General features: G+C 42.8%; 1 protein-coding gene and 1 pseudogene across 12 annotated transcripts in view; both read left to right on the top strand.

The window, feature by feature from the left end:
- The window catches only part of LOC106567012 (argininosuccinate synthase-like), a 55500-nt pseudogene extending 55002 nt beyond the window's left edge, over nt 1-498 (top strand).
- A 14812-nt stretch (nt 499-15310) lies between these two features.
- LOC106566971 (far upstream element-binding protein 3) overlaps nt 15311-26316 on the top strand; it is a 29537-nt gene continuing 18531 nt past the window's right edge. For 5 of the 12 annotated variants that reach the window (XM_045691256.2, XM_014135715.3, XM_014135696.3 and 2 more), the window contains exons 1-5: nt 15314-15530; nt 19327-19474; nt 23667-23700; nt 24211-24260; nt 24405-24476. In XM_045691256.2, coding sequence (XP_045547212.1) covers nt 15432-15530; nt 19327-19474; nt 23667-23700; nt 24211-24260; nt 24405-24476 — 403 coding nt within the window. In that variant the 5' untranslated portion in view covers nt 15314-15431. Of the gene's footprint in view, nt 15531-19326; nt 19475-23666; nt 23701-24210; nt 24261-24404; nt 24477-26316 lie in introns of all 12 variants that reach the window. The other 7 variants (XM_014135762.3, XM_014135751.3, XM_014135732.3 and 4 more) reach the window with 2 other exon arrangements.

The raw sequence follows: 26316 nt of genomic DNA on the forward strand, positions 1-26316 counted from the left end.
GTGCCTGTTTGTCTGTGTATTTGTGGTTGCTTTTTCCTCTGAAATCACCAACATAAATAGCAAATGCATTGAGACAAATCGATTTGACATTTTACATAGAGTGGAACATCAATGATACAATTATTCCTGTGGTTAATAATGTAATTCATCATTCTACGTCTCCTGTGGGCTAGACGGGTGTTGAATCACTTGTTCAGCTTAGAATGAGCAGTTGTATGAGCTATTTCCCAACAACATAAGCTTACTAACTAACTTATCTTGCACCCCTAATCTTTTCCCCAGTATGGACGTGCAGGAAGACTACGAACAGTGTGATGCCTCTGGATTCATCAAGATCAACGCTGTCAGGTCTGTGTCCAAAAAAAGTGGAGTATTTTCAAGAAGCCTTCTTGAGTGTTAACCACATGTTTTGTTGTCAACGAACTAATTCTCTGTCTCTCTCACTGCAGGCTAAGGGAGCACCACCGTTTGCAGGGTGAAGCTCGCTCCAAGCACTAGGCAGTCGGACATGGATCTTCTCTCTCTCTCTCCACTGTGTCTTCAGCAGCTTTAGACTTCCCAATGTTTACTCTCTCATCCATCTTGCCTTTCCAGAGTAGTGCTCTAGTTGAATATTTCATATTAGGAGGTGTTACAGTAGGTTCTAATAAAACATATTTGGAGTGTCTATTGCTGCCACACTTTAATGTTGTGCTTTAGAGAGTAAACGAAAATGCTTACATTGGTTCAGTATATTTGATGTGTTGTTTTGGCACAGAACAGTCATATCAGGCCTCATATGAGAAAATGAACACACTAAAGCTCACTTCAGTAATTCAGGGCTACATGTTTAAGACTTTGTTTGTAGATGTTCTGTGATGGGGTTGAGGGTATCAGGGAAGTATATGAAGCTGTTGCCTAGTGGGAGGTTGGTTGGTTGCACTGGTGTGTTTGGGCCTTGTTGCTAGGCTAGCTGCCACCTACTGTAGTGGAAGTGATGAGGCTATTTCAGAGCTGTGATGGCACAACTGGAGTGGAAGGAGAGGTCAATTGGCTGTAGATGCATACCATGCTCAGCATGTGTGCTCTGTTCATCCAAGCTGCATATGGACAGGCAGCCTGGAAGGGACAAATATTTTATGCTCATACACTGAGTGTGCAAAACATTTCCATGACATAAACCTGACCAGGTGAAAGCTATGATCCCTTATTAATGTCACTTGTTATATCCACTTCAATCACTGTAGATGAAGGGGAGGAGACGGGTTAAATACGGATTTTTAAGCCTTGAGACAAGGTATGGTAGTAGGTGTCAGGCGCACCGGTTTGAGTCAAGAACTGCAATGCTGCTGGGTTTTTCATTCTCTACAGTTTCCTGTGTGTATCAAGAATAGTCCTCTACCCAAAGGACATCCAGCTAAGTTGAAACAACTGAGAAGCATTGGAGTCAACATGGCCTAGCATCCCTGTGGAATTCTTTCGACACCTTGTAGAGTCAAAACCCCAATGAATTATTGCAGTTCAATTATGACTTCTCTCTGAGTCTCTCCAGTGACATAGATGTGCATGTCTCACTGCAGAATCAATGTTAAACGATTGAATTTAAACAAACTGCGTTTAAAGTAAGTGTTTTTAAAGTAAGGCCGGCCTGAGGTAGACCCAGGATGGAGCCCTCCTGCTGGGCTTAATGGCCGGTGGTGGATCCATGGGTTCTTTCAGTCCCACCAGAACCCCTCAGCCCCGCTCAATTACACCGCAGGCGTCTCAGTCTGCCTGGTCAATTACCAGCTAGCCCTGGCATTTAGAGACATGTGCATACGTTCAGCAGGTCGCCTGTAATCACTGGCCTTTGGGGTGGGGGGAGGGAGAAGGGGGGGAATTGCTTGTGCAGAAAATGAAGTATTCAGATTAGCCAGTGAAGCTGAAGGAGACAGGATGGTATGGTAGTACGACTGTCACTCTCAATCTGTGGTCTGTTTGTGGGAGCTCAGTATAGCTCTGTGTAAGGGGAAGATGGTTCTGACCTTTCACCCTTTGTCTTACCCAAGTCATTAGCCATATAAATGATGCAGATTGACATCATGTGAACATACTCAGCTAGATGTGTGTGAGAGAGCGAGAGTGGTGGAGAGCTGTGGTCAATGTGGCAGCAGTCAATGTGTCGCAGTTCAGAGCAAAGAACATAAGCCTGTCCAAGGATTGGATGACATCATGAGAACGACCTGGGTAGTGTGTACCGTATGGGTGTCTGTTGCACTGTGTTGTCTCATGTTCCAGTGCCAGCCAGCCCCCTGCTCCGCCCGCCTGCGGCTCCACAGCTACCTACGGCTCGGCCAGGTATGAAAGCAGTGACACCTGACCAAGGGAATTAATCATCCTTGACCCTAAGTCAATTACACCTCATTACCCACTCTGTGTTGGCCTCTCCAGGGAGCAGCGCCACAATGGGACGACATGAAAGTCAACAGCGTCACTGAATGGAGCCCTGTCTGTCTCTTCAGGAGCCGACCTTCACTCCCTGTCACTCTCACAGCACACAAAAGCCACCATTGTTCCCAGGTTACTTTGGCCTCTTAAGACAGAGCCTCTAGTGTTTTGTGACAGAGAGGGTACACTGGTGCAGGTGATTTGTCTCTGATGTAGTGAAGATCGTGAACTACATGGACTCTAGTCCAATTTGTAGCTACAATGTATAAAACGTATTTCAAATTATATACAGTATCAGTCAAAAGTTTGGACACCTACTCATTCAAGGGTTTTTCTTTATTTTTACTATTTTCTACATTGTAGAATAATAGTGAAGACATCAAAACTATGAAATAACACATACCAAAAAAGTGTTAAACAAATCAAAATATATTTTATATTTGAGATTCTTCAATGTAGCCACTGATGACAGCTTTACACTCTCTTTGCATTCTCTCAACCAGCTTCACCTGGAATGCTTTTCCAACTTACTTGAAGGAGTTCCCACATATGCTGAGCTATTGTTGGCTGCTTTTCCTTCACTCTGCGATCCAACTCATCCCAAACCATCTCAATTGGGTTGAGGTCGGGTGATTGTGGAGGCCAGGTCATCTGATGCAGCACTCCATCACTCTCCTTCTTGGCCAAATAGCCCTTACACAGCCTGGAGGTGTGTTGGGTCATTGTCCTGTTGTAAAACAAATGGTAGTCCCACTAAGCGCAAACCAGATGGGATGGTGTATCGCTGCAGAATGCTGTGGTAGCCATGCTGGTTAAGTGTGCCTTGAATTCTAAATAAAACACTGACAATGTCACCAGCAAAGCACCCCCACACCATAACACCTCCTCATCCATGCTTCACGGTGGGAACCACACATGCAGAGATCCTCCGTTCTCCTACTTTGCATCACAAAGACACGGCAGTTGGATCCAAAACTCTCAAATTTGGACTCATCAGACCAAAGGACAGATTTACACCGGTCCAATGTCCATTCCTCATGTTTCTTGGCCCAAGCAAATCTCTTCTTCTTATTGGTGTCCTTTAGTAGTGGTTTCTTTGCAGCAATTCAACCATGAAGGCCTGATTCACACAGTCTCCTCTGAACAGTTGATATTGAGATGTCTGTTACTTGAACTCTGTGAAGCATTTATTTGGGCTGCAATTTCTGAGGCTGGTAACTGTAATGAACTTGTCCTCTGCAGCAGAGGTAACTCTGGGTCTTCCTTTCCTGTGGCGGTCCTCATGAGAGCCAGTTTCATCATAGCACTTGATGGTTTTTGCTACTGCACTTGAAGAAACTTTCAAAGTTCATGAAATGTTCTGGATTGACTGACCTTCATGTCTTAAAGTAATGATGGGCTGTTGTTTCTCTTTGCTTATTTGAACTGTTCTTGCCATAATATGGACTTGGTCTTTTACCAAATAGGGCTATCTTCTGTATACCACCCCTACCTTGTCACAACACAACTGATTGGCTCAAACGCATTAAGAAGGAAAGAAATTCCACAATGTAACTTTTAACAAGGCACACCTGTTAATTGAAATGCATTCCAGTTGACTACCTCATGAAGCTGGTTGAGAGAATGCCAAGAGTGTGCAAAGCTGTCATCAAGGCAAATGTTGGCTACTTTGAAGAATCTCAAATATAAAATATATTTTGATTTGTTTAACACTTTTTTGGTTACTACATGATTCCATATGTGTTATTTCATATTTTTGATGTCTTCACTATTATTCTACAATGTAGAAAATTGTAAAAATAAAGAAAAACCCTTGAATGAGTAGGTGTGTCCAAACTTTTGACTGGTACTGTATATTTTTCTTTCTCTCGCAGAATTCATCTTTACCTGCGCTAAGAAATAACTGTACGAGAAACAGTATATCTTGAATCAAGTCATCCTCACGACTATAAACCGAAGTTAATGGCAAACACTGTAACAGTAAAGACAGCTAGGAGTCTGTTAAACACAGAAGATTAGTATTTTCAAACAGAATGTCTTGGGTCATTTAATCCTAGCCTACCGTCTGAAGGAGTCTGGGGTCCCAGGTTCACTGGCCTCTGCTCTAAACGTCAGACAGCACAAAAGAAGCTGGAACAATAACTGTCCACAGGAGGTCGATTACCTGCAATTAGAATGCAAGTCAGTTCCCGTCATTATGGTAAACCTGTAACCTAAGACCATAGACCCATATTCCTCTATTATGTCTGTAGTGCACTTCACCCTGGGACTGGGAGTGGTAGACCCTGCATCACCTGTGTCCACGGTTCCCAGCTATACAACTTGAATGGTGGTAGTAGCGCAAGAGTAATGTTTTTCCCCTTCCCTGTGTGCTCTCCTTCATCTGCACTGAGGTAGTCTCTTGTGACAGACGAAAACATTAAGAGGCCTTTAGTTACACAAGCTTTGGTTCTTGGTGCCGAGTAAATTGGCACTGAGGAAGGAACTGTATTGGTGAAATCAAATTAACAATATGCATTTACCTTATTGCCTTCACCTTTACTGGGTTTACAGATCATAACACATGAAGGTGAGGGGAAATGCACCAAAATACACTGAACAAAAATGGAAATAAAACATGTAAAGTGTTGGTCCCATGTTTCGTGAGCTGAAATAAAAGATCCCAGAAATGTTCCATACGCACAGAAACCTTATATCAAATCAAATCAAACTTTATTTGTCACATGCGCCGAATACAAGTGTAGACCTTACCGTGAAATGTAAAGCAAAACCAGGCTGTGAAAGTGGATCAGATAACTCCAGGCTGTATCACAACCGGCCATGATTGGGAGTCCCATAGGGTGGCGCACAATTGGCCCAGCATCGTCCGGGTTTGGCCAGTGTGGGCCATCATCATAAATAAGAATTTGTTCTTAACTGACTTGCCTAGTTAAATAAAGGTTAAATATGTATGTTTTAAAAGCTGTGTTTTTTTTTACAAATGTAAAACTCTGAGAAACATATAGCAGCCTCTCCTTTTGCAGTGCTTACTCTTCTTGACTGTAGGCCTACCTAGCTGTCTAATATGCATGGATCCTGTGTTCACAGTTGTTCAGACAGACAGACTTCTGGTGTCAAAGGACATCGGTACAGTATGTTCCTCTCTCCAGGATCTATAAACAGATGGGGGGCCATTCTGTTCAAAGTCTTGCCTTTGTTTGGACCCGCCAGTGATGAAATATTGATGGAAAAATATAAATATTTTGCCTAGGACTTAATGTTGAGCATCTGATAGGGCTCATGAGTGTTTGGGATCCCCTGTCTCCTGTTACAGCCAGTGAGATGCCCCATCCTGTACCACTCCACCATTCACTAGTAGACTTATGGGGACAGGGCTAATCGATAGCCTTTTACAATGCCAGATAAAGTTACCAAACTGTCTATTGGTCTACTCTAGTAGGTCTTTGTGGCCATACTGAAACTTGTTCACTAAAGTAACCCCCCTCCCAAAACAATATGTTGGGAAGTTTGGTAGATTCACCATGTGGTCCCTCATTAAAACTGCACAGAATTTCCATCTGCAAAATAATATCTAACACACTTTCTTAATTTCCCATCATATTTACAATATAGTATTATAACAGTATTATCCACTCCACTCCATTCATACCTCTCTGTTCCTCTTTGTCACAACAGTGTTAGTGTAGGGATGGATGTGAATGATTGTTTGCCCTGTGCCTCATTCAGACCAATACAAATCAATAGATGACCAATCCATAGGGTTTAAACCTGCTCTGAGAGGGGCTTTCCTACCCCAGTCAGTCCCACTGAGGGAGTGGGCAGCCTGAAAGTCTTCACAGATCTCACCAGGGAGGAGCAGCCAGGATCAGAGGGGTCTGGTCTCTATCAATCTATCCATCTCATAACCAGCTGCCCTGTGGGCTCAGACCAGCCCCAGAACCCACCACCACGCCCAACCCCACCAACTTCCCAGGGCAGCAGTAATGTAGCATGTTTATCTCAAATCAATAGATTTATCTCCCTGACAGTGACTACTCCCTCCGGCTCCCTCCCTGGAGTCTGCTGGTTTGTTTGCAGGCACACTCATTATGTCCTTCGATTTGTTTCTGGAAGAGGTGGTGAATCGATGAGTGGCCTATCAGTTTCAAGGTGGTGATCCTGCTTGAGTCTGAGTGTATCCCTACGAAGCCAAAATGTTTTATGTTTAATGGCCCTGTTTATACAGTGCATTCGGAAAGTATTCAGACCCCTTCACTTTTTCCACATTTTGTTACATTACAGCCTTATTCTAAAATGTGTTAAATAGTTTTTTCCTTCATCAATTTACACACAATACCCCATAATGACCAAGCAAAAACTGATTTGTAGAAATGTTTGCACCTTAAAAAAAAAAGATTAACATATCACATGTACATAAGTATTCAGACACTTTACTCAGCACTTTGTTGAAGCACCTTTGGTAGCGATTACAGAATTGAGTCTTCTTGGGTATGACGCTACAAACTTGGCACACCTGTATTTGGGGAGTTTCTCACATTCTTCTCTGCAAATCCTCTCAAGCGCTGTCAGGTGGGATGGGGAGCGTCGCTGCACAGCTATTCTCAGGTCTCTCCAGAGATGTTCGATCGGGTTCAAGTCCGGGTTCTGGCTGGGCCACTCAAGGACATTCAGAGACTTATCCCAAAGCTACTCCTGCGTTGTCTTAGCTGTGTGCTTAGGGTCGTTGTCCTGTTGGAAGGTGAACCTTCACCCCAGTCTGAGATCTTGAGCACTCTGGAGCAAGTTTTTTATCAAGGATCTCTCTGTACTTTGCTCCATTCATCTTTCCCTTGATCCTGACTGGTCTCCCAGTCCCTGCTGCTGAAAAACATCCCCACAGCATGATGCTGCCACCACCATGCTTCTCCGTAGGGATGGTATTGGCCAGGTGATGAGCGGTGCCTGGTTTCCTCCAGACGTGATGTTTGGCATTCAGGCCAAAGAGTTCAATCTTGGTTTCATCAGACCAGAGAATCTTGTTTCTCATGGTCCTTTAGGTGCCTTTTGGCAAACTCCAAGCGGGCTGTCATGTGCTTTTTACTGAGGAGTGGATTCCATCTGGCCACTCTACCATAAAGGCCTGATTGGTGGAGTGCTGCAGAGATGGTTGTCCGTCCACAGAGGAACTCTGGGTTCTTGGTCACCTCCCTGACCAAGGCCCTTCTTCCCCGATTGCTCAGCTTGTCCGGGCGGCCAGCTCTAGGACGTCTTGGTGGTTCCAAACTTCATCCATTTAAGAATGATGGAGGCCACTGTGTTCTTGAGGACCTTCAATGCTGCAGAAATGTTTTGGTAACCTTCCCCAGATCTGTGCCTCGACACAATCCTGTCTTGGAGCTCTACGTGTAAGGATCGATGCTGGTAGAGACGAGAAGCAGGAACAGGGAGTGAACATTTAATTATCAACAGACATGGAACGGAACAGGACAGGACAGCATCTGGACAAGAACACATAACGACATTAATGCTGACACCGGGAACAAACGGGGGAGCAGACAGTTATAGACGGGGTAATCAACAAAGGGAAGGAGTCCAGGTGAGTCCAATGTGTGCTGCTGCGCGTAATGATGCTGACAGGTGTGCGTAATGAAGAACAGCCTGGCACCCTCGAGCCCCAGAGAGGGAGAGCGGGAGCAGGCGTGACAGTACCCCCCCCCCCCCCCCCCCCACTTGGCGTCCCACCTGGGCGAGCCTGATGGGCCACCCTCGAGTGCCAGAGAGGGAGAGTGGGAGCAGGTGTGACACTAAGGACAATTCCTTCGACCTCATGGCTTGGGTTTTGCTCTGACATGCACTGTCAACTGTGGGACCTTACATGGGCATGTGTGCCTTTCCAAATCATGTACAATCAACTGAATTTACCACAGATGGACCCCAATCAAGTTGTAGAGACAGCTCAAGGATGATCAATGGAAACAGGATGCACCTGAGCTCAATTTCAAGTCTCATAGCAGAGTCTGAATATTTATGGAAATTTGATATTTCTGTTTTTTATTTTTTATCTATTTTAGAATAAAGCTGTAATGTAACAAAGTGTGGAAAAAGTGAAGGGGTCTGAATACTTTCCGAATGCACTGCATGTTCATATCTTGTGACTGTGAGAATGATTGATTCTGATTGGCAGTGGTGGGTTGGAAGTGTGACTTGTCATGACATTGGCATCTTTGCACATTCTGAAATCTTCATCAAAGCCACTTTTTGGGCACTTTACACTACTACTCTAATCAGGGAAATACAAAGTGTAACTGTGGATAACCTTCACCACTAGAGGGCAAGAGGAAGGGCAGCAGCTTTTGATTCATTCAATTTGCTCTTCAAGAGGGATTTTGAACTAGACAGAATTAAATTGTAGATATATGTTTTTTATCACACAATGAGAGGGAATAATCAATCAGTACAACTTGCATTTTACGAATATTTGCTTGACATTTTATCATTGCTTCTATGTGATATTCCTATCCATTGTTGTGGAAACAGACGTACACATTGATCAGGGTTGTAAATTGTGTGTCTCTTTTTTTAGACTACTCCTGCTGATGTGTGTTTTTATTTCTGTCTGGGTGGCTTTGAATAGCTGGAAGCACTGTGGGCTCCTGGCTCCTGTCATCTGAAAGGATTCACTCTAGACTATGACTTCTGCAGAGATGACAGGCGAAGATTTAGTGGCGGGAAAAACAGCAGCCAAACACTCTCTTTGTCAGCTCACGGCGAGAAGAGCTCACAAACAAGCCCATTTAGCTATTATTTCCTCCGTCGCAGATAGACATACAAAATAAAGTGAACATTTTCTGAGGAAGGGGGAAATAAGAGGAGGAGGAGAAAAGGACAGGTGGGGAGTGAGGGCAGGAGAGAGGGATGGAGGGAAGAGGTGGGGGGTGATTGGTGGCAGGGAGGGGTCATGCTGTCCCAGAGGAGAGCGAGAAATAGTGGAAAACATCCGTAATTTTCACCACAGGATCCCATGTAATTGAGTCATTTAAAATACAGATACAGAGTTGAATCAAAGCAAAGTGGCTGGGGGTTGGGGCTGAGGAAGCTGAAAAGAAAAGGGGAAAAAACAAGGAGGTAAAAGTGTACGTCTCTTGTTATTGGAGAAAGCCAGTCTGTTTTCTTCTTTTCATCCGTCAATCTGTTTTTGTATTGCAGGATTTGACCTTTCTGGGATTTTTTGTTTTGTATTTTAAGGTACTCCTTCTGAGCCATCATACAGTTTCAGTTATTTTCGCCTCTCTTTTTTACTTACTGAACAGATGCCGTTTCCTCCTGCCTGGTCTCCTTTTAGTTTTCCCATTATCAGTAGTTGTCTTATAATTACACTGCTCTGCTCTGCTACTGAAAATGATCTTTTCCCTTTACTGCCTTTGAAGTTGCATTATATCAAACTTCTTTTTGAGACATTTCCTCTCTCCATAGATAAATATTTGTGTTTGAATAAAAGCTGAAATCTGGACAGAGATAGCGATACCTTAGAGGTCTCTCAATGAAACAATATCCCTGTATGTATCCTGCCTTTAGAATTTCACATCCATCCTGACAGCTACTGCAATTATAAGGCAGTTACAGTTTAATATAGCTCCTTCTTCTGGGGAAGAGGGGAGAGGGTGAAATACTCAGTGGCAACTGGAATACAGTAAGTGAGTCAGTGTTTGTGTTTAACTGTTGTATTTCCTAACAATCCCCAGAAAGGTTTTAATCCTGCATTTTCCTAAAATGTGTTGTAATTTCAAAATGGCTTTTTATTTATAGCTTCTGTTCTGTCCACATATGTTTCTTTTTCCAAAGTGATTACTGAACAAGCCCAACGTGGATATTTAACGGTTCTGGGATCATCTATGATGTAGAACAAACAAAGGATTCATAGTATGTCTGTCATGTAATGAGTGACAGTGTCAATGTTCAAAGTTTTGGCCATCTGTTGTCCTCTGACCATCTGTGCTCAGTTATTCATGCTTTATGCCACTGATATTATAGCTCTTAAGTGTACCACGTGGGGATGTGTGAAACTCATTCTACAGCCTAAAATGTCTCCACTTGCGCCTCCAAATAGCTATTTTTTTGTGGGGTGTGACTGGTAAGATGTTTCAGGAAGTTGGTCACGTATGCTAGCAAGGCAGCGGTCCTGGGTTTGAGCCTCTGTGTGCGCCGAATCAGGAGGAAGCGGTACTCGTTAAGCAAGTAGCGGGACATGCCTTACATAAGCAACCACAAAGTATTATATTGTCTGTTGATAAAACACTTTGAGAAAGGTGCACAATCTCAATCATATCTACAAATGCATTACGATGGAACATTTGTTTTCAGATACTTTTTTAACGACTATATGAATGAGTAGGCCTAGTGGTACAGTACTTCACTCGAAAACTGTTCAAACACCTGGAGACTGACAATTTCTGGTCAATTGTACTGTATATGTGCATTTATTCCTCCAAACCCATTTATGCTGTGGTAGGTCTACATCACAAGCCTGAAGCAAGCGGAACATTCGGAGGAAAGTCATGTTTTTGTTATTTGGAAGGAATCTCATGGGCAGGTTATTCTTTAGACACTATATACTTCATTGAACTTGAGCCTGTTGTTGTAAAGCTAAGCTCTTGCCACACACACAGAAATACACAGACACACACAGTGCTACATTTTGTACAACAATGATGGAGAGGAGAGAGAGAAACATGACACTTGATCAACCCGTATGGCAGTGGTTCCCAACCTTTTCGCTTACTGTCCTACCAACTGAATATTGCTCTGCCCGGAGTACCCCTGAAGTACCCCCTCATGTGCATTTTACCAATAGGCCTATGGTCTCATGAGTCTTCTTAAGTACCCCATGTGGATAGTCCTACTACCCCTGGTTGGGAACCACTGTCGTATGGTAACCACACTCTGCACCCCCCATCACCCCCTCCATTCTCATCAAAGTTCCCACTGTTTTACTGGCAGGACTTGAGAGGCCCACCACACCTGCTTTGGCTATCCCTGTTCTCCTTCACCGCTGGGAGAGAGAATTTGAATTTTAAATGCAACACCGCACTCATGTGTACCAGCCTGTAAGAAAAAGAGACAAAGAGAGAGAGAGAGACAGACACTGAGGGCTGCAGGCAGCTGAATCTTTAATGGTTCTGAATTTTACTTCCCCTCCTACACATCCCTGAGTCTGAATATATTGCTGAGCACATGTTAGCAATAGCGGTGCGAGCTCATACTTCACTTAAATTTGATATCTTCATTTAGAGGTGTCAGTCTGGCTATGGTAATAGCAACCCCTTCTTCTTGCTCACTTAATTTATTCTCTTCTTTTTTTAAGGTGATAAAATGCCTGAGGCTGAGCAGGCAGGACAATTGAAATCTCTGTGTGTCCTTAAGAGGCAGCAGACCCAGGGAACGTCATTCTCCTTGTCTCACAGGCCAGTCTAAGCAGTCATGTTCAAGCACCCCCCACCATTGACACACATAGCCCTATAGCCCACACATATGGAGTGTTTAACATGTGTTTAGAGAACACATTGTTTTAATTTTCAGGGAAAAATGTAAAGCCTTTAAGGTAAGCAATGTACTGCAAGGACAAGGAAAGATCCTCAAACAAATGTGCTCTTATTATACATTCAGTTTTGTCTCCACATTCATTTTGGACCGAGGCCTACTTGTACAGTATCTTGTTCTCGTAGCATAGGGTTTGAATGCAATTTAAGGAGCAAAAACTGTTTTGCATAAACAGTCCAGAAATTTGGGGCAATTTTACTTGCCTCTGCAAAGTGCTGGAATCTGCCAGATGTGCAACAATAGATGTTTCCACATGTGCAATGAGAAAATTAGAAGGAAATTCAATATTCCTCCATTTTTATCTCTTTGTAGGCCTACATGTCAACTGTTTTGAGTCCAACCAGATTGGTTACACGATTCTCTCCAACCATATTACACAATAAAACCCATCTTTATTCATAAAGCATGGGCAAGCGTTGTAAAAACAGACACATTTAGCCTACTGAGGCAACTGTGGCACATTCACACAAAAAAAATGGTTTGCCCTAAAGCCAGTTCTCTGAGTAGGCTACATTCAGTGTTTAACAAAAGAGTGGACACGCAAATAGTAGCTGAGGAAAATGAAGAAAAACTGTAATATTGTTTGTAAATGTACTGCAGTGAAAAAATCCTGTGACCTAGTCACATTCAAAGGCAGACTAACTGTTAGCTCTCAGTGACAAAGGCAATGTGTGGGAGAGTAAACATTTTGCCAAACATGGTTAAAAGATCCGTTCTGTGCTACTGCATACCATATTAGTAAGTGGGCAAGTTTAAATGCCTAATGTAGCAGTTTTTTTAATCAATATCAAATCATTTCTGGGTAACAATTAAGTACCTTACTGTAATAGATATCCATTAAGGCAGGCAATATGCTTGCCCTCATCTTTACTAGAGGCTGTTCGCCTACTAATCTCACTTCAACCCCCCTCCAGGTCTTTGATCATTACTTTGTTTCCTTTTCTGTCTCCCTTTCCTCCAACCTAGCCACTCATCCCCTACCCAGATGGTCATGCGCTGACACAATCGTCTCTCTGTCTCTCTCTCTGTCTCTCTCTCTCTCCCACTACTCTCTCATCTTCTATCCTATCATCTCTCCCTTCTGCTAAATGCTTCTCCCTCCTGTCTCCTGATTCTGCCTCTTCGACCTTAATCTCCTCCCTTTCAGCATCATATGACTCGCACTGTCCCCTTTCCTCTCTCCTGCTCCGTGGCTGAGTGACTCATTGCAAGCTTACAGAACAGGGATGTGGGCAACCTGCTGAAGCCACTTTCTATCACTACATTTCAAGCTTCTGCCTCTAACCATAGGAAATTATTTTCCACCTTCTCCTCCCTCCTTAATCATCCACCCCCATCCCCCCCTCCTCCCTCCTTCCTCTCTGTGGATGACTTTGTCAACCACTTTGAAAAGAACGTTGACTATATCCGCTCCTCATTCCCTCAGCCTATTGAGTCCACTGGTCCCACTCATACAGAACTACCCTACGCCTTGACCTCTTCCTACCCTCTCTCCAGATTAAATACTGCGACTAGTCTGGCCGCCCAACAACCAGCCCATTCGACCCCATCCCATCCTCCCTTTTCCAGACCATCTCTGGAGACCTTCTCCCATTCCTCACTTCCCTCATCCCTGACCACTGACTGCGTCCCCTCTGACTTCAAAATGGGCCGGGTCACTCCCCTCCTCAAGAAACCAACACTCAACTCATCTGATGTCAAAAACTATAGACCTGTATCCCTTCTTATATCCAAAACACTTGTGTGCTGTTTCTGATCAACTCTCTCGTTATCTCTCTCAGAACGATCTTCTTGACCCTAACAAGTCAGGCTTCAAGACGGGTCACTCAACCGAGACTGCTCTTGTGTTACGGAGGCTCTCCGCACTGCCAAAGCTGACTCTCTATCCGCTGCCTTCGACACCATGAACCATCAGAATCCTCCTCTCCACCCTCTCAGGGCAAGGCGTCTCAGGCTCTGCACACTCTTGGATTGCATCCTACCAGGCAAGACACTCCTACCAGGTGACGTGGAGAGGATCTGTGCCTGTACCATGTACTCTAATTACTGATGTTCCCCAGGGCTCGGTTCAAGGTCCTCTCCTCTTCTCTCTATACATAAAGTAACTCTGCTACATCATATCCTCACATGGTCTCTCCTATCATTGCTATGCAGATGACACTCAACTACTTTTCTCCTTCCCCCCCTTCTGACAGCCAGGTGGCGACACGCATTTCTGCGTGCCTGTTAGATATCTCAGCTTGGATGTCAGCCTACCATCTCAAGCTCAACCTCAACAAGACGGAGCTGCTCTTCCTCCCAGGGAAGGGCTGACTGCTCAAAGACCCTTTCTGGTGCAGACTTTGCTTATAGCTACTGTACTGAGGGAAAATGTACTTACTATGCCTGTGATATGTGGTTGTCCCACCTAGCTATCTTAAGATGAATGCACTAACTGTAAGTTGCTCTGGATAAGAGTGTCTGCTTAATGACTAAAATATAAACGTAAACATTAAAATTGACAAAAATAGCTTTTTAGCACAAAACTATTTATCAAGCAAGAATTTTGCTGCGAGTGGTCTGAGTGGGGAGGGGAAACTCAAAACTAGTTGTTATTGGCAGAGAGTTTTGGAACTCTCTTTGTTATTGATTAACCAATTTTCCATGGTGATGTCACCATGGAAAACCGAAACTCTCAACCATGCAAACCTTCTAAAGGTCCTGTGTAGATTGTACTTTCAACCACAACTACAGAAAATAACACTGATCAAATGTTTTCCCACTTTTACAGTGTTAGTTTCATCAGCTGCTGTATAATATGATGAAAAACACAGGAAAAACAATTTCTTTATTGCACTGGGTCTTTAAAGACACACATCGACTTATTTTACTATTAAAAACATTTCTAAGAGTATTCCAAAACATATAAACACATTCGCATCGAATGCCTCATGTAATCAAACATTTTCATATTGCTCAACAAGCACTATAAAAATCACTCAACCAAACCATGTTTCCACTAATTAGCACAACCACAAAGTCTAAATTGTCTATCTCGTAAAAAGTAATGGCAATTCGTTTTTGCTGTTTGGTCTTAATTCAAGGTTAGAGTTAGGCATAAGGTTAGCCGTGTGATTAAGGTTAGGGTTTAAAATCACTTTTTCAGAAGGGCCATTTTAGAAATAAGTGGGGTTTCTGACTTTGTGTCTGTGGTAACTAGTGACGACACACAAAATATATTTTTGTACCCTCTGACTTCCAGCAGTCCTTCTTCCGGTTAAAATTGTCACGCTGTCAAGTAACGCGTGATTTAAGAAAATTCAGCTGTCCAAAACAAATAGTTCTGAATCTCGCGGTATCGTGTAGATGGGGTGGTTTAGCTTCCTCTTCCTAAGGTCGGTGCGTGCGCTGCTTGATTTGCTCGCCAGTCCGAAGTTTTTTTTGGTGTGTTGCTGAGAGCTGCTGTAGGGATGATGATGATGGCGGAGCTGGTACAGGGACAGGCCTCGGTGGCTCAGCCTGGAACGAAAGCAGATGGCTTCGCCGACGCGTTACACCGGGCCCGACAGGTAATTCATTCCGACGAAGAGAAACCGAATGATTTCAGACGAGAAACGAGCAAGACCATTCGGCGTGGTGGAGGAGTGCACTTTTTTTTCTTCCAGCAGCGTATATAACCAGACCCCTCTTTACTAAAAAAAAAAAAAAAAAAAAAAAAACACTCTTGTATGTCTAGTTGGCTAACTGAAGTTAGCTACACAAGGTCCAAGTGCTAAGAGAATGCGGGCCAAAAGACGCCCAACAATAAACAGTCAGGTCAAAGAACAAGCAAATGAATTAGGCAAAGCATGATTGACGAAACTAAGAAACCACTTGCATGAAACTGAAGTGAGAGTAACTTTAAAACAAGGCATAAGCAACAAACTGCAACCTGTTGTAAAGCCACGGAAGTTTAAGCTAGTTAGCACCACTAGCTAACTAGCTATTTTACCACCACACTACTAGCCGATACCAGCTATGATTGTGGCCTAGTTTCGTGGTAAAGCCAGAAATATCAGCTGATGTCAGCCACGCGCTGTCAAAAGTTAGCTTGCTAACAGAAAAACGTCAACTATGTGTTAAATTCGCTTGTAACCACTCGCCAGTATACACTGGATAAATTACTAGTTAACTACACCACTGTATGTTAAACATTAAGAATTCAGCAGTTATGTAAACTATCGAGTGATTCAGTCTACTAGTAATGCTAGCTAGCTAGCCTCGATTGTACAAGTTAGCTAAGCCTAGCCAGTTAACTAGCGAACATGCGCGGAAAACTAGCATCGCAAAGTCAATAACGAATGTTAGCTAGCTAGCCACCTAGCTTACTGGGAAATGTTATCGCTGAACTTTTCTGGTTTGCAACAGGGTGTTAGAATAGATAGCCAACTACTACATTGCCTAATAATATCGTCTCTAGCTAAAATTGAATTGGACCTTATCAATCACTAATAACTAGCTGGTTAGCTAATGTTAATACTCAGTCTTGCGATGGAAGCCCATTAGCTAGCAATATAACATTATCTAGTTAGCTAGCTAACGAGTTGCAGCCTAAATGTTACTTATGCATTGGTTGAACTAGGTACTTCTTGACATCTCAAAGTTAGCGTTATTTAATTTGGGCCTATGACCAAACGCACTGTATGTAGTTGATCAAATCATGTATTGGTCTGTAAACCTCACACGGCCATAATATGTAGACTACAATATTACAATTGACCAAACCACACCACGACTGCAAGTTATTCCATTTAAAATGCCAGTAGCATGCAAGCAACAGACTCAAATAGTAATCTCAGGAAACTTGAACAATCATTTCAGGAAGTAGGCTATTGCACACAGTGAATTAAAGCGCCACCGCTTCCCATTCCTTCCTAGTCAGTGTCTGCATTCTGGGCCAAGTTCTTGTGAAGCCTTGACACCTAAGGCAAAAACACACCTGTTCTCATCTTGTCATATTTCCCGGGCCCTATGAAAGTGAGCGGAACAAACTGCATATTTCAAACGCAACTATTTGTCTTCATTGCCTTAACTGACACAAACCTAGATATTCAAAACATATTCTCCTTGACAGGCAAAGACGCTTTCCTGCGAATAAACCTAGATGAGCATATGGCATGAGTATATGTCATAAGCACATCTGGGTGCACTGGTGTCCATTTAATAATTCCTTTGGGGTGTCTCCCCCCACTCTGTCTCAGCTGTGTGCTTATCCCAGGTGCTACAAGGGCATGTGGCCTTGTACTCATGCATCAGGCTTGTGGGTCCAGTTTGTTTTCCTCTGATAACTGTGGCACCCAGCTTTCCCTTGCAGATTCCCTATAGGTCCCAGGTCTGTGCTTCTTGGAAGTTGGAAGAGTAATTGGACTGCCATGCCATTTGCCCATTTAGCTTTTATGAACTCTGTAGGGCAAATAATAGAACTGAGCCAGTGGCCAGAGACACTGAACCTTTTACTGCCTGCCTGTATTTTTTAATTTAACCTTTTATTTAACTAGGCAAGTCAAGTTAAGAACAAATTCTTATTTACAATGACGGCCTACTCCGGCTAAACTCTAATCAGGACGATGCTGGGCCAATTGTGCGCCACCCTATGGGACTCTCAATCATGGCCGGGTTGTGATACAGCCTGGAATGGAACCAGGGTCTGTAGTGACGCCTCTAGCACTGAGATGCAGTGCCTTAGACCGCTGCGCCACTCAGGAGCCCCCCAGTATGGAGACCAAAGATATCAAGTGTTTCTATGAAGTGCTACCTTCAAGGAGCACTCCACTCCAGAATAGCCCAGCCCTAGAACGTTATATTTTCTGGGAACAGCGGATGTTTACAGATCATCTGTAGTCCCTATATATCGGTATCTGGTATTGTGACTAAACAGTGCTGGCATTCAGTGTTGCTGTTAAGTTGCTAATCTCTCTGATCAAGCAAATACTTGTCGTTGCTTCTTAATTCAAGTACTCCTGAAGTTTCAGCTCCATATTTATATTAGCCTCTCTCATACCCATTTATTTGTGTAAAGGGTTAGATTGCCAAGTTAATAATAATTTAAAAAAATATATATCATCTTTATGTTCAGCTGCATATTAATGTGAATGTTTGTTGGACAAGTCTGCTGTGATAGAAAAAAATACACAAAATACAATAGAGTTAATTTGTCTATCGCAATATCAAAATTACTAGGACATCAATGAGCTTCCAATCTCTTTGACACAAATATATGCACTAAAATAATCTTAACATTAACCCCACAGTGTAGTATGCAGAGATTGAGTGAATTTCACCTTGGAACTTAGGTCTTGTCTTTATCTTGGCCAGGTCGCAATTGTAAATGAGAACTTGTTCTCAACTTGCCTACCTTGTTAAATAAAGGTGAAATAAATAAAGTGTTTGACTGGTAGTTTCAGAGCAAACAGGCCTCTCACCCAACTCGAGGGGATGTTCCCTGAGCGACAGAATATCCTCTGGCATTTCTTTCCTCATGGACCTAGCCTGCCCCAAACCCCCTTGACAGTCAGCAGCAGTTGTACTGAGAGGACTCTGCGTGTTTACCTCGTTCTACACTACTAGGCCCGAGTCTTTCCCCGGGTAGTTGATTTATTGTGTGCAGCTCACATTGCTGACATACCAACCCCAACATTCCACAGAAAGGTTTGGCCCTAGGCCAGAGGTGGAGCCCTCACTCGGCCCCCTACCCAGTTCAGCTCTGACTGGGATCAGGAGCCATGTTGGAGGGTAGTTTATTTTTTCTCTTCCTACTATCTCACTTCCACGGCAGGCAGGCAGCTCAGTGTGGCGACTCTGAAGTAGATAATGACGCCTGAAGGTGGTGCAAGGCTCCAATTGTCATCCTCTAATTGGAGACATTGTATTTTCATATAGCAGAAATTACATCAATTTTGTGTAATTTTCTGAAACGATATACTTTTTGAAAGGAGAGATGTGGTTGCGGATGAGGGGTTTAGGAGAAACGGGCCTTAATGCTTTTGTGCAGCATTTAGATTTGAATGTCTAGCTCCAGAGAATACATGCAGTTAATTGGAGTTGGAAGTGGATAATTTGGGGCAAGGTGATGCAGGCAGTGTTTTGTAATGTGCATGTCTGGTAGCTAGTTTCAGAAGATAGTTACTGCCTTTCAATTGCATTCAGTTGTACGGGGCTGTGAGAGTAAAAAACAGCTCCATGTTGACTACTGAAATAAGTTTTGTTTGCTATGAAAAGTAGTACTTAGTTTTGAGTAATAGTTTGACCTATGACTGGACATTAAAGGTCAAATAAAACCTTTTTTAATATAACTAGTTTGTGTTGCTATCTGTTTGTTCATTCTAGCCCTCCCCCTCTTTCTCATCCCTCTTGTCTCCTCAGATTGCAGCTAAGATGGGAGGTGACCAGATGCCCCACATGAACAACTCCTCTCCAGTCCTAGACCCCTCTCTCTACGGCTACGGAGGCCAAAAGCGCTCAATGGATGATGGAGGTAAGCCGGTAGTGGATCTCTTCACATACCGTCATACACAATGCATGTGGTCCACCTCCATACTAAACAATCTTTCTGCTAAACATAAGCCCCAACACTTATCCCGGTTACAGTACACTAAACGGGGTACTCTGTAAATAGCTCTGAGCGTTGCACCGGAGTGTGAGCGTGTTTGGATGCTTGTGCATATCCGTCAGGTTTTATGCACTCTTACCATAATGTATGAGGACTGCAGTACAACACTTAACAAATATTGTTGGCTTAATCAAACCCTGTCAGGAAAGCCATTGCAACCAAAACTATTACTTAACTGCTTGGTCCTCCTTGGTCCTTTTAAATACAGTCCATATATCAGTTGTCTTGAGACCATAGTGTAGCCAACTTACCTGGATAACCAGCGACCCATGTCAAGAGATCAGTAGTGACGGCACTTCATAATGTGAGATACATTAACAAGTGTCAAAGGATGTTCAATGTCATGTAGCCTAGCCTGTTTGGAAGGTGTAGCAGCTAGCCGGTATTCATGTTGAACAAAGGGCCCTCTGGATAGCACGGCTGTTGAGGAATGACATGGCATTGTACTAGCAGTGGGCTGGCTAGGATCTGGCCTGGGCAAATGGGAGGGGGAATGTGGAGTTGGGAAGAGTAACCTCTAGCCTGGAATTAGGAAGTGCTTCAAACAGTCGAAGTGCGCTCTCCTCCTCGTCCTGTGTTATTTCAGGGCAGGATTACTCTCCTCCACCACAAAGTAAATTTACTGTTAGGTCAGAAAAGGAGTAGATACCCAGAGGCCATTGATGGGATTTCTCATTCCAACCCTCCCTCCTCCAGCAGTACAATGATCTAGCTGCTACAGATATGATTGACACTGGTTGTGTGAGAAGTCACGAGCTACAGGTTACATGCCTCCAAAGCTGTCAGGGAGAAAAAAGGCCTATTGCAGCAGCAGCAAGTGAAAGGTTTATGCTTAGAGGCAAAGTCCACCAAGTAGAGAAAAAGGAACCGTGCTTCTATAAATGTGGATAATGCTGATTGAGCTTATTTCGCTTGTTGCTATTTATAAACCAATTCCTTTTTGTAACTGTTGTCATTATTGACCGATTAAAACATTTGCGTAGATAGCACAACTGATAACTGGATTTCATTTATCGAGTGAGCCCATTAATGATCTTGCTGCATTGGCTTCAGGTTCGTGCCTCTATTACTATGGCATTGGTTATAGGAATTGTAATTTCCCGAGGTGTTAGTGTTTTTGCCCCATCTTGCTGTAGAATCAGTTCAGCAAATGGGCTGCAGCAGTCTAGCCCCTTTGAAGGAATTACATGGAATAAGATGAGACCAGTTCATGGGGATAAAAGCCTTGTGGAAAATTCCCTTACAGGCCCAGTTAAAGCAGGAGCAGCATACGGCAGCTAAACCTTATGTAAGGCTTTACTCATGACTTAACTCCAGCCTCTCCCAGAGCAAGCAGTTCTGTCTGAGCATTTGAAATCAGGATGTTATAGAATAGGAAATGGCTTGGTCTAATGAAGTAAGGGGATAAGAGAGGTCTTGTCTGATAGTCACAAGAGTCAACGTAATCAAAGTTTAATATGCATTTTTGCTTTGATGCCCTCGGTTCACAATTCAGCTAAATTCTGTTTGCTCTCGCCGTTTGAAACCTGGCAAACTAGAAATTTAACCAGAATATATGCAATTGCATTTTATGCCATCTGCATTTTCAGTTAGGTGTCTGAAATTGTAGTTACCCCATAAGGGTGGTGCTTTTCAGAATGGTGGAATGATACGTGTGGCTACACGTATGCACCCAAAATGCAGATGTGAGCAATTTCATGTCCATGAAGTGGAAACTCCAGTCAGTTATTGTCCTCTTATCTTGTCATGGTGTGGTATATTTTAGCCTCGAATTCATACCTGAATAAGTTGTGCCATTCTTGTGGAGGTTTGGCTTGCTATCTCACTTGTTTTCAACACTGCTTTTTTGTTTCTCAAGGTTACACAATATGAAATGTAACAGTTGTCTGTTACACTGAATAAATATTATATCTGTCATCCCTGTTAGGTCATTACTTGTCATTTGTTTAATTGTACAAGTACCATTTAGGCTTAGCTAGCAGATCCGACCCATTTGCTTACAGCTGCACTATGGTCGGACAGCATTCCTGTGTAGTTTAAGACCCCACAGAGCCAGCGCGAGATATGGCTCAGAAAACTAGCAGTTGTTCAATCTTTTCGGTGTAACCGTTTGGATAATGGGACAATTCGAAGTACAACGCATTTCTCGTCCCTGGATTGGGATACTTTCCTCAAGCTATATCTCGCGCCGGCCCCGCGGTGTCTTAATCTACAGGGATGCTGTCCGACCCTGGTGCAGCTTTAAGCATGCAAGCGGGTCGGCTCTGCGGGCTAAGGCATTCCATTTCTTTACCTCGTTGCATTTCCAACAACCAAATATGTGCAAACGACGTAAGCTTTAGTGAACCTAGATATGAGTTTATGGTGTAACGTCAGTAGCTCCATATCCTTCAGTGACCCTTTAAGCCCACTGCTTATTGCGACCTGTCAATATGCAAGTCTGGGTCGATAACCATTGACCCAGGTACTACCTCTCTGAACGACACCCATACACACCTCATTTCCATAGCAGTGCACCCCCCTGCTGTGTGTTGACACTGGCACACTGGATTGTGTGAGTGGAAATTGCCTGGGACCTCGCGATACGATATAACCAATGCCATAGTAATATAATCACCATACTTGGGTGCAGATACGATATGATTCTATATGAATTGAGATTTCAGATTTGATGTTCCAAACATTGCTTCCTGCATGTCTGCTGCAGAGTGACGAGAGAGCATGAGAACATGAAAATAAAAGTGCTGAAAACATGTTGACTCACTGTTTGAAAAGGTGGAGGATAAGGTGAGAAATACCAGAGTTGTGGTGCAGGTACAGCTGTCTAGCACTAGCTAACGCTACCAAACAACATCATTTGTATTTTTACAAATCAATACTTGGAGTCAAAGTATCGATTTATAATATTGTCCAAAATAATTTGGCGGTATGTAACAGTATAGATTTTTTCCTAATAACTACTGGATTGGCAGAGGATAAAAAGGCTTCTCAACAGTTTTTACCCCCAATCCATAAGACTCCTGAACAGGTAACCAAATGGTTACCCGGACTATTTGCATTGTGTGCCCCCCCAACCCCTCTTTTACGCTGCTGCTACTCTCTGTTTATCATATATGCATAGTCACTTTAACTATACATTCATGTACATACTACCTCAATTGGCCCGACCAACCAGTGCTCCCGCACATTGGCTTACCGGGCTATCTGCATTGTGTCCCACCACCCGCCAACCCCTCTCTTACGCTACTGCTACTCTCTGTTCATCATATATACATAGTCACTTTAACCATACCTACATGTACATACTACCTCAATCAGCCTGACTAACCGGTGTCTGTATATAGCCTCGCTACTTTTATTTTCAAATGTCTTTTTACTGTTTTATTTCTTTACTTACCTATACACACACCTTTTTTTCGCACTATTGGTTAGAGCCTTTAAGTAAGCATTTCACTAAGGTCTATACCTGTTGTATTCGGCGCACGTGACAAATAAACTTTGCTTTGAACCATCTGTTTCCATCCAATCCACCCTGTCACTCCTCAGTTCAGCAGAAACAATTAGTTTTTTTACCTTGTTTTATTCAGTTTTACAATGATTTGAAGTTAGTTTTGTTTCAGTCTAATAGACGGGTTGGTTGTTTAGCAACAAAACCGATGCGTGCGCAACTGTGACAAAACACACTTGGTTGGCTTAGATTGGTGATGTCATGTAAACTATATTTAGTCCAATGTTTATAGAACACATAAATTAAGTTGCACAATAAGCAATTGTCTCAAATACATCATTACAGTTGTTGTTAGCTAGCAAATGTTTGTGATATTAGCATAAACGTGATATCAGTCAATACACCTCAAAACAAGACATAGTATGAAGAACAAGATCAAACGAGCCACTTACGAGTCACCACATGGCAGTTTCTTGTCATTGATTCTGGCTATCCAGAACCATAGCACATGGCCTTCTGCCCCTTTGAGGCTATTGTTAACAATAGCTAACCTGTCTATTGTTTTCCCCCTTTCTCTTCCCCTCTCTATTCTCCCTTGTTGTTTCTCAGTAGGTAACCAGCTAGGTGGAATGGTACATCAAAGGTGAGCCTTATCTTCTCAAATGTCTATTTGTGTGTGTGTGTGTGTGTGTGTGTGTGTGTGTGTGTGTGTGTGTGTGTGTGTTGATTAACAGTAGCTCAAGCAAGCTGTCAACCTCACTACTGCCAGTGTATCCAGTAACAAGTCTCAGATAGGCCAATGTCTTGGCCTATGTGTTCTGCATGCAGCTCTGTGGTTTGTCTTGTCACCAGACTTGCCACAGAATGACATTCATTTAAGAGGTAGCTCTCCCCATTTAAGGTTTGTCAGAGGGTTTCATGCCTCAAAAGTGATCCTAAGTCGAGCACAGTCCATGTTGTGTTGAGATCTGCAGGCCTCAATCCAATTGAATGGGGAATATGGGCACCATCTAACAAGATGGATCTTTGTTTTTGGGGGTGAACTATCCCTTCAGGCTTTCATGAGTATGAGACTGTCCTATCATTTGTAATGAGGCCATGCATCACAGCAGATATTTACCGTTTTGTCATTGATTGTTTTTGTCTCTTGCAGGGCTATTATGACAGAAGACTTCAAAGTGCCTGATAAGATGGTTGGATTCAGTAAGTGACGCTTTTAGGCAGTTGATAACAAAAGCTATTGGTTTACTCCAACTTATAGTACTTATAGTTACTGTTTGGTGTCCGTTTAAACTAACTTGGGCTGGGATATTGACCTTTTGTAATTCCCCTCTCACCCACACTCAGTCATTGGAAGAGGAGGAGAGCAGATCACGAGAATTCAGTTAGAGTCAGGCTGCAAGATCCAGATTGCTGCAGGTAAGTTCTGCCTAGAGGCACTGCCCCATTATACTGTAGTCAGTCGTGTCGGTACTTGACTGAGTAGCCTGTTGGGTCTTTCCTCTGATCGGTGATGCCCAGAAACACACCCTGAGTACAAGGCTTAATCATGAAATATCCTGCTTAACAGGTTCAGCTTAGAGAAACTCAAGCCTTGTCAAATCCCAAACATACAACCATGAATTCCTTGATGTGTAATTACCATGTGACTTCATAAACATTTAATAAATAATAAGGTAGCACTTAGGTTGGAGTTTGTGTAAACAGGTCTTTCAATAAACTAGGGTACCAGTGAGGATTTCCTGCGGTGGACATCTTGTTACAGCTGTTGATAAGTCATTGATGATTATCTGCCAATTTTCTTTGTAAATTTCATGAGTTGATTTAAACGTTTCTCATGGTTGGTATCTTGATGGATTTGCCCAAATCCTGTGACAACACCACTTTTCTTACCTTGCAGTTATGGCAGTGTTTGTCGTTTTATATATGAATTATTTGTCAGTTAAATTACATTGAATTTGAACCTGGTAAGAATCCTGGATTTAGCTTTCGAACAGTCTTTTTGTGTGGCCGTCTCGGAAATGTACTAACGTTACTGAACAAAAATATAAATGCAACTATTTCAACGATTTTACTGAGTTACAGTTCATATAAGGAAACCAGTCAATTGAAATGAAATAATTGTCCTAATCTATGGATTTCACATGACTGGGCAGGGGTGGAGCCATGGGTGGACCTGGGAGGGCATAGGCCCACCAACTGGGGAGGGCATAGGCCCAGCCAATTAGAATGTTTTTCCACACAAATGGGCTTTATTACAGACAGAAATACTTGGTTTCTTCAGCTGTCTGAGTGGCTGCTCTCAGGCGATCCTGCAGGTGGAGGTCCTGGGTTGGCGTGGTTCACGTGATCTGTGCTTATGAGGCCGGTTGGACGTCTTGACAAATTCTCTAAAATGACGGTGGTGGCTTATGGTAGAGAAATTAACATTCAATTCTCTGGCAACAGCTCTGGTGGACATTTTTGCAGTCAACATGCCAATTGCACGCACAATCAACTTGAGAAGTTTGTGGCGTTGTGACAAAAAGGCACATTTTAGTGGACTTTTATTGTCCCCAGTACAAGGTGCACCTGTTTAATGATCATGCTGCTTGATATCAGCTGTTTAATCAGCTGCCTGTCAGGTGGATGGATTATCTTGCCAAAGGAGAAATGTTAACTAACAGGGATGTAAACAAATTTGGGCACAAAATTTGAGTAGGTTTTTGTGTGCATTTCAGCTCATGAAACATGGGACCAACACTTTACATGTTGAGTTCATATTTTTATTCAGTGTATGTAACATTTAGCGTTGTCATATGTTACGGCTTGAAAACCGTTTTCATGGACACACAAATCCAAAATGTATGTCATGGCAAAATCGACAGATTCTAACTCATACTTAAAACCAAAATCTATAATACTTGAATGCGCATTGGATGTCCAGCAGTTTAGTTGCATTGTAATATTTTCACACAGCTGATTCAGGAAACTTTTTTTCTGAATGGCACTCAAGTGACAAACAGCTGTTGTGCCTAAGTGCAGCATAAACAGTGTTCGCAAGTAATGTCCAGAATGTTTTGGTGTCTGATTGTTATCTCGATGGTTCGAATTTCCATAGCAAATTGATGTTGATCATCTGTTGTCTGCTTGATTTACATCAGTGTCTCATTAGATTTAACAGAAAGCTTCATGTTTTCATATTTTTTATTTAACCTTTTAATTTTTTTTATTTTTTTACTAGGCAAGTCAGTTACGAACAAATTCTTATTTACAATGA

This window comes from Salmo salar, chromosome 01 (assembly GCF_965601325.2).
Source record: "Salmo salar chromosome 01, fSalSal1, whole genome shotgun sequence".
NCBI classification, from domain to species: Eukaryota; Metazoa; Chordata; class Actinopteri; order Salmoniformes; family Salmonidae; genus Salmo; species Salmo salar.